This window comes from Panthera tigris, chromosome C2 (genome assembly GCF_018350195.1).
Source record: "Panthera tigris isolate Pti1 chromosome C2, P.tigris_Pti1_mat1.1, whole genome shotgun sequence".
NCBI lineage: Eukaryota > Metazoa > Chordata > Mammalia > Carnivora > Felidae > Panthera > Panthera tigris.
The window spans coordinates 143,304,967-143,321,375 of record NC_056668.1 but is presented as its reverse complement, the minus strand read 5'-3'; the positions used below and the strand labels follow the sequence as shown (position 1 = coordinate 143,321,375).

Genomic DNA, 16,409 nt, shown 5'->3' with positions numbered 1-16,409 from the left:
ATGCATTTTATGTCTATTCATACATTTCCTTTCACAGCAACTTCTACTCTATAGATGGAAAAAAGCCCTGGCTCAGAGAAGTTAAGTAACTTGCCTCAGGTCTCCCAATGAGTCGGCGGCGGCACCAGGACGTGAAGGCAGGCATCGTGTTTCCATAGTCCCACTGCTATGCCCTGGTGTATGTTGAGCGGCCTGCCCTGAACATGGGGTCTTTACCAGCAGGTAGGGTTTGCCAGCCAGGCAGGATTCTCAGCCTTGAGGACAGAGATGTTAGTTGACTGCTCCTTCATCCGTTTTCCTGAGCACATTCTATCTGGAAATTTGAAAGGCTATATTCTCACATGGACAGAGGCTCCCCTCTGTCCTCTTCTTGGAAAAGGCCTTTTCCCTAAGAGGCTCTTCTTGGAAGGAGATTGAAGTTTCCTCTGCAGACAGAGCCAACCCAAATGTTTGTCCTCAGGACCAATTTGAACTGCCCAAGTGCACAAAGACTTCAGTGGAAATTCCGGACTTCTGCAGCTTAGAACATGGCAGAGATGAATTCAGTCTGGAAATTTCAGTGTCTTACCCATGGACTCTAACTTGGAAGAGCACTGGCTATTCCACCAACAGGAATTAGCTGCAAGTGATCTAATTAGTCTACCACCTGGGGGCTTAGATCAAACACTCGAATTGTGGGTCAAGTCTTTCAAATACAATTGTAGTCATTTTATTGTTGATTCTAAGAAGTAACAGGAAAATGGGATCGATTACTTCTTGACACATTTTGTAGGCTGTGAATATAACATCATAGCGGCGAGAGAAAGAGGCGAAGTTTTTCTGAAAGGCTATGGAGTAAATTGTGTTAGAAGAAAAAGAGGAAGCCTTAGTTTCCACTGTTTGATACCATTTAGAAGTAAATATGATGCAGTGAGAGAGTAGTCATAGTCACTCTGGCTCATGGCGTGGTTCTGAAAGGCAGGCTCTGTCAAAGCACGAAGAGTTTCGAACCTTTGCTGAACTCACACAGTTTGGCCCCAAACGTGGTATCTGCCCCACGCTTCTAATCTGCACCTATTCTGACCTTCAGGGAACAGCACTGTGAATACAAGAACCCTGAAGTCGACCCCACCTCCCCCCTACTGTCGCATGCCTATTTCCATTCTCAAAATCCTAATAATCCACTCATTGATGTTAATGCAGCTGGAAACCGTTCTGCTCTCTCCATATAGCACCACCATATTCAGGTTCTCATAGTCCTGCAACTGGATTTCCCAAGCAGCCTCCTAACAAGGAGCCCCGTCTCCAGTGCTCTCTTGCTCACTCCATTCTCTGTGTTGCTGCTGGTGTGATCTTTCTGAAATGTAAAAGGGACTCCACGGTCTGAAACTCTTCACTTGGCCCCTACAGGTACAAGTCCCTTAGCCTGTGTGCACAGTGCTACGCATCTGCTGTGGCTACCTTCACACCAGCATGTGGTTACTCCAGCTAATTCAACTAGCAATAGGTCCAAGATGCTGAATTGCTTTCTCTTCTCTCCTCAAGCTTTGTTTTCGGTTTCGATGTGCTTGGAATGCCCTTTCCCTGATCCCATACTCCCCCAAGAGAGACATGGAGAGCGAGCGAGAGTGGGTACTAGAGATGGATGTGCGTTAGAACACTTATGTGGAAGGACACCCACTGAAACTGCTCATGGGAATCCCTATGGAATGGGGTTTCAGGGAGGCGTTAAGGGAGTGGTACTGTAGGATGCACTTTTTGCTTTCCTATAACGGTGAGAATTTTTTTATTGTGAGTATGCCTAACTTAATCTTATATTTTTCATCATGGTTTCCATCCTCACCTTCAGAGATACTGATTTAATAGGGAAGCATCCAGGATTCTGATCTTCCACAGCCTCCCACCTCTACTTAATCAGGTTTTGGAATCATGGTTGAAATGATTATTTCCAGTATAAGGCAACTGGCACCTTTGAGAAGAACCCCAACTCTAATACACAATAATTTTTTTTATTATTTCCTTTTATTTTATAGTAGCTTAATTCCACTACCAATACATATACTCAATCTCTACTATGCTTGAATTATATGGAAGAATTATAATAGCCTTGACAGCCATCTAAATAGCCACATTTGAATAAAGGGCCGAAATAATCATTGTAAAGCACGTGTTTGCAAAGTTTCATAAACCATTTTAAAATTAAGGCAAACAAGAAAAAAAATCTACAAATACAAATATCAGGGTTTCTTAAATGCTAAATTGTTTTTTTAAATCCTAAATCTTAACACTAACTTGAAGACCATTTGATTGGCTCTCAAAACAATGGATATTCTAAAAGCATAAAACAGGAAGTTGTTACAAATAGCAGCTTTGGTATAACATATACCTATCTCCCTCCATGTTTTCAAGTTTTTGACTTTGGAAAAATATAAACACGTAACTTTTTATAATTAACTTTTGAAAACATCAATAATACCTTAAAATTCAGACATTAGAGCATCTATTTCTTTAAACTTGTTAGTTATATTGTCAATACATTCTCCAGCTTTTAATTTTATCCCATCAATTACAAGACAGTCTTCTTCATAGTGGTTTTCAAATGGACCGCCTGCAGGAACTTCAGGGCTGCATTCAGATAACTGTAAAAATAACCATACAATTCATCAGAACGATATCAAATTTACTGGAACACCGGCTTAATTATTTGAACCAAATGTAAAGTAGTCAGTAACTCCACAAGCCACAGCAGTTACCCAAAGTGTTCTGTTATGCTGGTGGTCAAATAATGATCCCCATGTAGAGTATAATGTACAAGAAATGTGTTCATATAAGAATAACTTATTATTCAGGTCGTATTTCTTTCCCCCAACATTATACATTTTTAGGTTTAATATTACGTGTTGGAAAAACATGATCAGTTTCATTCTATGACTTTTCTATATTTATTTATTTTTATAATTATTATTATAGGGAATACAGCTTAAAACTGTTTGAGTCACACCTTCTATGCCTATCTTCTCATAAGCCTCTGCATGACTTACAAATAGCGATAGCTTGATCTAGCTCAGTGGGAAGAGACACAAGTAAAAACAGTGCAGATATACATAAACACATACAAGATTTATAACTTCAAGATTCATTAAAGGTAGAGATAACTTCCATGAAATTAAGAAAAAAAAATACATGTAATTTATACAAGTATTTTCATGTAACATCAAAAACTGTACCTTTTAATACAAATAATTATTCAGCAAACTCTGTTTTATTTGTATATGGCTTATCTAATTTGTGAATTATTCTGGAAGATTTTATAAAAATCTGATATTAATTTCCTCTTCTTGCTTACAAAGTTGGGGCATGAAAACCAGTGTTAATATGCTAAGGAAGAGCATAATTAGGAAGGTGACTCTACTGAGGAAAATATTCTCATAAAACATTTCAATGACAAATAGAAACGAATTTTGATTATCCATGTGTGTATGCTTTCTTTTTTATGTTGTCACTCTCGCTCATTGGTATAAATGCTTGAGAGTTATCAACCTCAAACCTGAATGAAAACACCATCAAATTTACAACTTTGAAAATAGTTTAACCAAATCTGCTCAGAGAATAAACATGCTTTAGCACCTTAAAATTATCAGGTGGCTCTTTTTGGTGTGTTAGCTTATAAGAGGCCACTTTCTCCTACAAATAAAACGCAGCTCCAGCTTTAAGCAGTGTTAACTTTGGAAGCCATATTAATTTTCCCTATTAACTTGAATGAATGAATGAATGAATGAAATAAAGAAGAAAGAAAGAAAGAAAGAAAGAAAGAAAGAAAGAAAGAAAGAAGAAAAAAAAAAGAAACCCTTGTGGTGATCATTTCTTTTCTTTTAAACTGAAAATTGTCCCAGCTTTGATAGTTGGTTTCATTGCTATTCTTCTCATTTAAAAGTGAACAAGGCCCTAAATATACAGAACCTGGTGTGAATGCCAGACTTACAAAGCTCAGTGTGGAGAATGGCTTATGAACCAGTCTGCAGGAGGCACTCACCTGCCTGCCAGCAAGTTAAGATGGTTAATTTTTACAATTCTTAAGTGGCTTTTGAAAGCATAAAATATTACAAGAATCTAAAACAAAAAGCAAGCTCCTGCCTGGTGATATATTAAAACTATGTATTTTACCTTAAGGAATAAAAATCCAAAGTAATTTTCTGTTCTATCAAGTTACTAGTTATAATGGTAAAATAGAAGCCAATTCTGTGGCTGTAAAAGCTCCAGGACATCTCTATAAAAAATCAACCTGGCTGTATTTTTGAGAAGAGAAACTGCAAACACTGAAAACACGTTGCACAAAACCATATGGTGCTCAAACAAAGCGCACATTTGCTGGAAAAGACTAATTGTATATTAATTATATGTCTATAACATATATGTTGCTAATCTACAGATCCTGTTTGACAAAAGGTAAGATCAATAGAAAGAAAAAAAATTGTTTTTTTCAAAAAGGAACTCTAATTGGAAAAATGCCATTCACAACGGTACAAATTCAGGCACAAGTTGATATGGCTGGTGCTACTTAAGAAAACTATGGTTTTCAATGTGGTAAGAGTTTTTAGCATTAATTTTATTTCCTTTTGGTGTATTGCTCTCTTTAACTGTAAATCTTGTATATTTTGATTTCCAACTCGGTAAAGGAGGTGTTTACGAATCATCTTTATTCTTGCTGAAGTTCTGAATGAAATCATGCAATTGGGCAGTCTGCCAAAGTGGGTAAACAACCTTGTCCACGTATAAATCCACCTTTTCCAGCATCTGAGAAGAGACAGACTCGGGAATGGGCAGTTGCTCAACAGGAGAATGTGGGAAAAGAGAGGAAGTAAGGAAGTCTCAGCACTTACTCTCTCCAGGGACTGCCATTGCCAATTCTCATCTGTAATAACAGCTAACCTTGGGTGTCAGTTACTGTGCAAAGTACTTTTCCCGGTTTGCCTTATTTAACCCACAAAGAAATCCTCTTGGGCAAGTGATAAGCAACTGTGCCAAATCACACAAGTCCTCCCTGGCAGGACTGGGGTTAGGACATTGGTATTATATTCCAGAGTAAGAACTCCCAACCGTTGTGTTCTCTGGACTCCAGGCACAGCATATATCTAAATGAATGAATGAGAGAATGAATGAGACCTTAAGGATACATGACTTCTTGCTGCCATTTTTCTTCCTATCTGGAGAACAGCTGTACTGCCTTGAAGAAGTGTCTGCCTTATGACTTATTTTTCTCATACCTACCACACTGCTGCTCTGTATTAATGACCTAGGCTTGTACCCTCATTTTATTTGCACAAACACGGAGCTGATTTGCTGGGAAGTTTGATAATTTATGTTATCACACATAAGAACTGAATAAAGTAAGCATGCATGGCCTTTCTCAGTCCAACATAGCTAGCCAAAAGGAAAAAAAAAAAGACAAATCTAGTTATGAATGGTGAAAAGTATTCCAACGAAAAATTCTACCTCCAGAGTGTTAATAATGAGGTCTGTCCCTACAGAAGTTGTCTCTGTGCATGAACCAGGCAGGGCAGATTTCCTAGCAAGCTGCTCTTATCCAGCCTCCTCTCCTGACTGTGAAATTGGCAGCGGTAGGCACTTCTCTCTACGGTGGCACCCGACCGACTACTGTGAGCTCCTTCCACTCTTTCTTCATCCCAAACTCAAAGATCCAAAAAACAAAGGGCTCCTCCACACTCACAGATTTTTTTTTTCAAAAACTGATAGTTGTATTCTGACCTTTCAACAGGTTACTAGTTTATTCACTTCAGGATAATCAAGGGCTCAAATTTCAGAAGGGAAAAATGTTTTTCATATAATTAAAATGTACAGCCAGGAACAATTTCTGCCATTGACAGAATCTGAACTTGCTATTTAGGCCTGATAATGATTACAGTGCTACCTTTTCTCCTGTATTCACTTCTTCTCCACGCTCCTCTTCAGACTCATCGGGTGCTCCTGTGGGCTCTAGTGCCTGCTGTAGCATTTGCTCCAGCTCTTTTAGTAAAACTTCTGTCTCAGAGACAACTAAAAATCATCATTAATATAACAGAAAAAGTGCTACATTTTAATTAATTCAATCTAATCCATAATCTTAGCCAACTCAAAAGAGAAAATCTAAATGTTACAAGATAAAAAACAAATATTTTGTATAGTTCTCACAGATGGCCTCTGCTTAATGCAAAATAATTAAGGATTTCCAGGTGAATATTTTCCAATTATTCCTGTCAAAATGTAGGTGATATTCTTGCTATGTGTACATCATGAAAAGCTCACTAGAAGTGTCTTGTTTTGCTTTTTTTTTTTTTTTTAAATCAGGGCCAAACTAAATTGTTTTTTATAAACCAGAGGTCAGCAAACTTTTCCCATGAATGGACACAGAGTAAATATTGCAGGCTTTGTGGTCTCTGTCACAACGACTTCATTCTGCTGCTACAGTGCAGACCATACACGTGTACCTAAATAAATGAGAGTGACTATGTTCCGATAAAACCTTATTTACAAAAACTAGTGGCCTGTGGGCCAGTTTGCCATGCCTACAATAAACTATTAAAACTACTGTTTAAAAGGACAGACGATGTAATTAAGCGGTCAGGCTAAACACAGGCTAGTCTACTCCTAATCCGAATACCAACACATCTTAATTGCCTAATATATGTATTATATATGTGTGTGTATACACACACACACACACACACACACACATACACACACACACACATATATATTTAAATACCACACTTACAAAATTTGTGTGTGTGTGTACTGCTGTGACATGAATTCACTGAATTTGCGGACATAAAATAATATCCCCACAAAAGAAATGAACTCCTATTAAATAACTCTATAGACTCAACTACTGATTAATAACATGCAGTTGGATTCCTGACTTAAATAAAATAAACATTTTTGTTTCATATAGACTTGTTGAAGTAAAAATCAAGGAAAGGAAGCCACATGTGGCCTGCTGTCCTGCACAACAGACAGAGGGAGCATCTGAGAAGTCGTTCCAAAGGCAATATGATTCAAAGTGAAAGGCCATGAATACACACCCCATTATTTTCCACTCGGGTGACAAAAACTGGACATAGTACCCTCTATTATCCACCATTCTTTGGCAGGACACCAAAAATCCCACTACGTAGAACATCTAAAAGTTCACGGAACACGAAAACAGACCCATACAGGACATATGCTTTGGAGCTAACCTATTATCAGTGAATATGCAAGCAGGGCATTCTCAGCATTAACATTCAGTTTTAATCTAATTGTTGGACATATTTAAAATTCTTCTAACTAATTATGTTTAGGAAGATTGCACATGCATATGCATCCCTTTATGTGTGTGTGTGTGAACACACACACACAGAAGTATCCTTGTAAACTAAGCATGTTTAAAGGTAAAAAACAAATTATCAATGTGAAAAGTCTCATGCACTGTTTCCTCCAGTTCAAAAGAATCCATGTTTTATTAGAATCTTCTTTGTTGGTAATTTCCTCTTATCTAGTACTCGTAAGAAAGTAAGTTTAAAATTCTGCTAGAACGTTATTAAATAATAGTGTCAAATAAAGTCATGGGAGGTTATGAAATAGAAAATTTTCCCTCTCTTGGTTGTCACTACAGTATTAAAAAACAATTTTTAGTTAACATTTTTCACTTCACAGTTTTGTCTACAAAAATTATTTTTCTGTCAGTACTTATCACTTGCCCCAAGTACTTTTTTATTCAGTCAACAAATATCAATTATGTGCCTACAAAGGGCAAGGGACTCAAGAGTAGGCATTGACCAACGAGCCTTCCTGGCCATCATCTCTTCCTAGCCAATCTCAGGTTTTCTCTATGGAAGACTTCTTTCCAAACAGTTTGAAAGTAGCTTTCTGATAAGCCATTTGCACACCTTAGAATCAGTTCCTATGTTTAAAAACAAAACAAAAACTGTAGCTGACATGTTAGTTGTGTCCACATAGATATGTGTTCTGTGGTAATTGGTAAAGCGTAAGAACACAGAGTTTGTTTTGTTTTTTATTTTTTTTTATTTTTTTTTATTTTTGGGACAGAGAGAGACAGAGCATGAACGGGGGAGGGGCAGAGAGAGAGGGAGACACAGAATCGGAAACAGGCTCCAGGCTCCGAGCCATCAGCCCAGAGCCTGACGCGGGGCTCGAACTCACAGACCGCGAGATCGTGACCTGGCTGAAGTCGGACGCTTAACCGACTGCGCCACCCAGGCGCCCCAAGAACACAGAGTTTTAATTATTACATTCTAAAACAATGCTATTCAAAATTTGATGGGCATAAGAATCACTGGGAGAATTTACTAAAAAAATACATGAATGCAACCCATGTTTACCGCATCAGGATTTTCTAGAGGAATGTACATTTTTATTGAAGCTATTTTGTTTAACGAATTGACTTCTCTTTATGATAGATTTCTTACTAGTAACCTGTTACTGAACAGACAACTACTTGTGGTTATCTTCAGACTGATTCTCCAGTCCCACTTACAGATGTTGTGTTTTCCTACTTTATATTCTGAGTCTATGGAAATTGATACTGACATTTAATGCACTGTTGAGAAGATGAATTTTGAGCTATGCTGTAAAGGAAAAATGGACAAAAACATCTTTATATTTCTAAGGCTAGGCTAAAATACAATCAATTTATGATAATGAATGTCATTGCCAAATGGCATTGTAGGCTCTCTGTTTTCAAGTGATCTGGAAAAATATGTACACTGCCTTCTGCTCAAAGGGTAGACAAAGTAATGGATGACTTCATAAATCAACTAGGGTTCATAACACCAACTTGATTGATGTCAAATTCTGCTTCCAGAGCAATGGGAGGTTTGCTTTTCTAAATAGGTATTTCTATATTGTAAACTGACAGAATTCAAAAATAATTCTCAAGAAATAGCAGTTACCGTAATGTACAAACTAGGTTATCAAAATTGGCCAATGATATCCTCCAAAGATAGAGGCAGAATGAATGCCTTTGCTGATTGCATGACCAATCATCTTCTATCAATACTGATTATCCTGTGGTTTCCCTGACTTGTTTCAATTTGCTGTTTAGAGTAAAGTGGTAGCATTACAGTTATTCCATCACTCAGAAAAAGTTTTTTTAAAAAAGGTAAGAAAAATATATCTCTTATACTGAAGTCCATACCTGGGTTTTAAAAATGAAATTTTATAAAATAATCTGTGTAGGGGCGCCTGGATGGCGCAGTCGGTTGGGCGTCCGACTTCAGCCAGGTCACGATCTCGCGGTCCGTGAGTTCGAGCCCCACGTCAGGCTCTGGGCTGATGGCTCAGAGCCTGGAGCCTGTTTCCAATTCTGTGTCTCCCTCTCTCTCTGCCCCTCCCCCGTTCATGCTCTGTCTCTCTCTGTCCCAAAAATAAATAAATGTTGAAAATAAATAAATAAATAAATAAATAATAATCTGTGTAGTTTTTCCATTCCTGATAATAGCTTACTGTTTGTCTCTTAAATAAATCAGTCACTATTTTAAAAGCCTTCAAGGTATACTTATGGGGTTTTATCCAATCTGTATTTTTTCTACTAAATGTTTAAAGAAGCTGTTTATTTCCTTATATACCCCAAAGCTGGTATGGAAAAATATCATCTGAAATAAATTTGCAGGGTCATTTCAATATTGAAATTTTGAAAGCATTCTTACAGAAGGAGGCTGAGGAGGAGGAAAAAGTACTTGGTTTTGTTTGGGTATTAAATAACCACAAACACTCCTCTTGTGTGCTTACAATTTAAATGTAGAGACGAGTACAATACAAGTTAGAATGTAATGAAGAAGAGAGCACCATTCCTGGAGACACAAACAGAAATAGGAGGCAAGGAGCTTTCTAGGAAAGGGGCATGTGGGCCAACCCCACCTTTTACCCTAGAGGCTAAAGCTGACTCCAAACCAAGAGCAGGTGGGCAAAGTTTGTCCTGAGCAGCAAAAAATCACCTGTCTCCCTGTCCCCCTTCTACCCCCCAGCCCCAGCCCCTAAGGTCTTCATGCTCCCCTGGGGCTCACCCCATGATCCAGACCTTTCCTGGATTAACCATTTTTTTCCATGTTTATCTATCTCAGGTGGCTGATGAACACATCCTTTGCTAATTTGATAATGAGTGTCATAGATTATCAAGTTGGTCTGGGGTAATCTGCCAATCTCTTTTTAAACTTTTATAGACTGTTTACTACCCAAGAATAAAGGAGGTATTTTCTAACAAAAAACAGTGATACAACAAAACAAATGACTAAAACCAAAAGACCAAAAGAAATCAAAACCAATTCATTAAGGGGGATACAAAGGGCAATAATGAGATTTTAAAAGTGCCTAGGTCAACTACCAGTACTGTGCCCAACCCCCCTGTATTTCGCTTTAAGTTTCCTGATACTCAAAGCAACCAAGGAAACAGCTGCACACTTTGATTAATTTTAAGAAGATATGTGACAAGAGCACCTGGGTGGCTCAGTTGGTTAAGCCTCCAACTTCCGCTCAGGTCATTATCTTACGGCTCCTGGATTCAAGCCCTGCACTGGGCTCTGTGCTGACAGCTCAGAGCCTGGAGCCTACTTCGGATTCTGTCTCCCTCTCTCTCTGTCCCTCCCTCACTCTTACTCTCTCTCTCTCTCTCTCAAAATAAATAAACATTAAAAAAAGGAAGATAGTGACTGAGAAAAACCATATAACCTCTTAAGTGCCTTAGTTTCCCCATTGATAAAATGGGGGATATAATAATATCTAACTGTTTATCTTATATAGCTCTTGTGAGGGCTAAATAAACTAATATATACACAGTGTTTAGAACAGTGAAGACACAGAGTAATTGGTACAGGTGTTGGTATTATTAGTTCATCATCATAGATGAATTTTCTTGTCCCTAAACACTGAAAAAAAAAGAGTTATAGGGACAATACAAATATAGTACATAATATTCCTGGTACTAATTTTCCCCAAAACATAGATATGCTCCACAAGTAGTTATTTCTTAGATTAAACCTATATAGCCATGGGCTACAGTTTAAAATATTTAATGATTTCTATTAATTTTCTATTAATTTCTATTCAATTTTTTCTATTAATTTCCAGAAATTCTCTCCTTGTTGGATAAGAGGGCTTCTACTGCATGTCTTTATTACAGATGAAGCAACTGATACTTGGACAGGTAAAGTAGCACTTAGTTACCTCTCCTCCTGATCTCTAACTAAAGGACAGAGAAAAGAAATGGGTAGAGCTTAAAAACTAGAAAGGAACAGCAAATCTGGGTAGTAGGCTGCTGGGAGACTTTAGCACTTGGGAGTGTAAGGAAAGTGGCTCCAAAAAGTGGGGCAGACATTCAAGAAGATGACGGTAGAATTTTCACTTGATCAAGGACTGATCCTATCTCAGGCTAAGAAGAAAAGGAGTGATATCAGAGACTTAGATCACGGGATCCATGGAAATATGAGTAGGGGTAAAAAAACTGAGGAGGGTTAATTTACTGAAGAAGAACCACTCTTTCCAGAAGTAGTCAGCTCTTGAAAGAGCATAGTAAACTAGATATTTCTGTTTTTTAGTTGTTCAAAATGTGAAGAAGGAGTAAGACACAGATCAGGTTCATGGTCTGAACAATTAACTACTGAGACTTGAGAGCCATTCAGAATGTGAGACTCCTAAAAGGGTATCAGTGGATATCCATGGAGATGTATTCACCCATTTACACAGAAGAGTGATTTCCAGTCAATGGAGTCATGGCCGTGATGTCCTGGGGTTTCTTCCAAGGTAGCCCATTTGAGTCAGAGGGGGAAAGGATCCCAGCATTGGAGGCTTCAGCTGCAGTGCCAAGGTCTCCTAGTGGGAACTCAGTCCAGGGATGAGCAGACTTTTGCCTTTCCACAGCAATATCTGAACTAATCATGGGAGGCAAAGGGACAACTTGGCCAAGAAAAGGCACCTGAGTTAGCAGGAAAGCAGCAGTGGAATACATTTAAGAAGAGATAGAAACAACAGAATTTTGTGGTGGTTTAGGACAGGAACAAAAGGATTTAAAAAAAAAAAATAACCACTCTGTCCTTCTTCTGACTGCTTTCCTTTCTTTTGATAAGACTAAAAATGAATGGCTGATTTAGCCATTTGAAAGGCAGTGCCATAGGACCTGGGGGTGGCCACAAAGGAGAGGGAATATGGTGCGGGTAACTTCTTGGGGTTTAATGGGCTTTGAAACCTCTGCGTGGCTGCCAAAGTTCCATCTTGCAAATAAGCATTTGCCTACTTTTCAAGACTAACCAAAATGAAGGAAGAGTAAAGTGGTTTTGAAAACTTAAACTTTCTCCCCACATTCGCCCTACCGTGTTCTAATACCAATGGCAATTAATTCAGCTGGAAGCCCCAAGCTGCTGCTTTTCTTCTTTCTCTCCCATTGGCACCCCTAGGCCCCCAATAATTTTGGAATGGGGAGGTCTGGATTTTAATGTATTGATGTAGGTATTTCCTCCCACAACTGCTGGTGCTTTATTTTTAAAAGAAATTAAATACATGACAGAGCCGAATTTAATGCAAGAGAATAGAAACCCAAAGACAACCCAAATACCTAGTATGAAAATTAATACCAAAATGACTCACTAAGAGTTCTCTTATATGTATATATGTACAACATTTTTTTTCTTCAAAGAACGACAACCACATTCGGTAGAATTAGAGGTATATAAGAACCAGAAGCAGGACAGGCCTTCACATACCCACATTTTCCTTTGACATGGCGTCATCTGAACAAACATTTTCGAAAGAGTATTTTAAAATAGGTTTCCTAGAAAAAGGATTTGACAGAATTAGTTTCAAAAGATTAATCACGTATATTTAAATGGCCATTTATGTATATTCATTGATCACTGTAAATTATGAATATATTTCTTTATCTTGAGGTAATTTTCCTTGTTTTTTTAATACAGTAAGGCAGCATGATGCAGTGAAAAACCAAAGGGGAATAATATTGATCTGAGCCCTCACTAGGTCAAAAGCACTAATGATCTACCAAGTACCTTACATAGGCTTTTTTATGTAATTCTCGCCCCGAAAACCTACTAAGTAATTGCTGCTCTCATTTTATAAAGAAACTGAGGCTCTGCAAAATTGAGAAATTTGACGATGTAGGTAATGGTTGAACATGACAGGGCTAAATTCTTTCAGACTGCAAAATCCATGCTTTTTCCACTACCTGTGTCACTGATTTAGAGTTAGAAAACATTTGTTCAAATGTATTTTCTCTAACCATAAGATCTTGAGAAAGCCACTTAATTTCTCTAAGTCATAAAGTTTTCATCTTTTAAATAGAGATGATTATAACATACCCCCTACCTATTTGATGAGGTTACTGTGAAATATAACTAAGATAAGGCAGTAAGTCTTTTTAAAAAAAGGTAATTACTCATCCTCTGAAAAAGGACAAAGAATAAGAGGAAGACTGTCATATCAGAGCCAGTATTTGTCTTTGAGCAGGACTACTCTTAATACAGCACTAATTATCATTCATCAAAAAAATAAACTGTATGGTTGGTTCAGTGATAAACACTAAAACTTGTCATTGGTGGCTTATCAATTCATTATAAAGACCTGTTTCTGGTTTGCACTATTTTAAACGAAACACCTGCTTCTCATATGGTTGCTCACATGATATTAATCTTATACTGTTCTGGTTCAACATATTTATATAAACATAAAGCTTTCTCCATACTTCTAAGACTATTACTTATCACCTTAATTCTTTTAGAAAATTTTAATGCTTCCCTAGAGAAAAAGAATCAAGAATCAGGGGTAAATGTCATAATAATTAAATCTCTTACACACACTTCAATTTCATCACAATACTTTTCAATTAAAAAAAAACCCCATACCTTATCCTTCTTCTAAATTTTGGTTTAGTAGTGTTTCTGGAAACTTGCATCTATCAAATAACAACAAAAGGATGAATTAGTTCAAATGAGACTAGATGAGTTCAGTAAGATAATGAGTCCAAATGGCCCAAGTAATTTAGTCCAGAAGAAAAACTCTGACCTGTAGGTCTCAACCACACCTATAACTCTAAGTCAACCACCTCATTGTCACTACAATTACACCAATCTTCTCAACTTCCAGGAATGGTAGACTAATCCAATATGAATTCCCATCTCCCATATCTACTTCCCTTCCTCACTTCACAGACACATAATAATACAAAGTAAAACAATCTTTACATTTTTATACATGAATGACCTTTTAAAAAAAAAGAACTATTCAGATGCCAGAAACATGTGGAATGCGAAACTATAGACAGGAACTGACATGGTGAAGGCCTACCAAAAGTGTATACCAGGATAGGGCCCAAAGGGCTTGGGATTTTAATGTCTAAGCAAAGATGAGATGAAGGATGTGGAGAAATTGGAACCTCCCTGCATTGTTGAAGGGAAGGTGAAATGGTGGAGCCACCCTGGAATATAACTTGATAGTTCTTCAAGATGCTAAATGTAGAATTGCTATGTGATTCAGCAATTCCATTCCTAGGTATGTACCCAAAAGAAACAAAACTATTATGTCCATACAAGAAAATGTATATAAATGTTCACAACATAATTATTCATAATAGTCAAAAAGTAGAAACAACCATCAATGGAGAGATGATATGTGATCTATCCATACGATGGAATATTATTTAACCTTTAAAAACAATAACTAATTATACTGAAAAATACTAAACATGGGTGAATCTTGAAACCATTTTGCTCAGCGAAAAGTGAAAAAAGTCAGACACAAAGACCACATGTTGTAGGATTCCATTTATCCAAAATGTCCATAAATAGGCAAATCCATAGAGACAGGGAAAGATTAGTAGTTTCCAGGGACTAGGAAAAGGTGGGAAATGGGCAGTGACTGCCAATGGGTATGAGGTTTTCTTTTAGGGTGATGAAAAAATGTTCTAAAATTATAAAGTGGTCTTGGTTGCAAAACTGTGATTATACTAAAAACCACTGAATTGTATACTTAAAAAGAGTGACTAAATTACATCTCAATAAAGGTATAATTTTTTCAAAAACTTGGTGACATGGAAAAATGGAAAGTAAAGAGATAGAATATATCAATGACTAGCAAAAGGAACCCAATGTAGCACTATTACTGTTACAAGAAAGCATAATCAGAGATAAAAAAAAGCTATTACCTAATGCAAAAAGAAACAATCCACCTAGGAAGTATAACAGCTCTGACCTGTCTATACATAAAATCTTAGCCTTAAAATATATAAAGCAAAACAGAAAAGAATTACAAGTAGAAACTGATAAATTTACAGTTAAAATGGGATATTGTTATTTACTTCCCATAAAAAACTTATAAAGCAAAAAAATTAGCAAAGAAACAGGAGAATTCAACAATACAAATAATAAGTTGAATCTAATAAACACATATAGAAACTGGCACTGAATAATTAAAGAATACATATTGTTTTCAAGCTTGAAACATTTACAAATTTGACCACCTCTTAGGTCACAAAGGAAGCCTCAAAAATAGTAACCGCTGTTTTAGAGCCATATTCACTGACTAAAATACATTAAGAAATCAAACCCCAAAAGATAAGTGAATAAAATTTGTAATCAATTCATAGATGTAGAAGAATTTATACTGTCCCATAAACCTTTCTGTGATAAGAGTTATGATCTTTGTCATTTAGGTCAGAGTTCTTGTCTCATATTTTAGTTACTGGTATATGTGACTTAGCTTCTCACTAGGTAGTACATTTGTCTCCATGCCATACCCTGCATGCCATAGGTGCAGATAAAGTGTTCGTGGAACAAATGAATGAGTACGTGTTCAGACAGAGATACAATAAACACAAATATCACAAGGAGAATACAGTGTCAGTGTTCCCGTCCATTCTGAACTGTCCTGTTTGTCGATTTAGGCTTTTAACGAATTCGTACGATTCACCCTCATTTCCTAAGACAGAACCTCAATGCCACTTTCACCTCTATGTTTGTTACCTTCTTTTATTTGTCTTCTCACTTTTATCTGCTAAAGTGAGCAGTGTCTCAGCCCATTTTGTCTAAATCTTTCATAGTTACACTGATCTTAATTTTACTGATCTTGAATTAAGTATCCACACTGCAAGGGTGGGATTTTTTTTTTTTAACATACTAAATGTTTAGCAGCTAGCAGAGTGCCATTCATATTGCTATGTTCAAACGCATTAACTATAATGAGATGAAGGTTGAATTTAATAACTCTCAAAACATTATTAAATAGCTTAAATACCTTAAGAAGCATTCAAGGGAAGTTTGTAAAAAAACACTCAGGGAATTCATATTATTATGATGCCAAAAAAATAGGTGTTTTTTTGTGATCTTCAACCTCAAGTTAATATTCAAATATTTTTTCCACCATTTGTGTTATATATA

At 36.9% G+C, this 16,409-nt stretch overlaps 1 protein-coding gene across 1 annotated transcript in view; it reads right to left on the bottom strand.

The window, feature by feature from the left end:
* Positions 1 to 1,988: 1,988 nt before the first annotated feature.
* The window catches only part of ZCWPW2 (zinc finger CW-type and PWWP domain containing 2), an 82,373-nt gene continuing 67,952 nt past the window's right edge, over positions 1,989 to 16,409 (bottom strand). The window contains 4 exon segments of the mRNA XM_015544438.2: positions 1,989 to 2,618; positions 5,909 to 6,033; positions 12,729 to 12,796; positions 13,881 to 13,930. Coding sequence (XP_015399924.1) covers positions 2,457 to 2,618; positions 5,909 to 6,033; positions 12,729 to 12,796; positions 13,881 to 13,930 — 405 coding nt within the window. The 3' untranslated portion in view covers positions 1,989 to 2,456.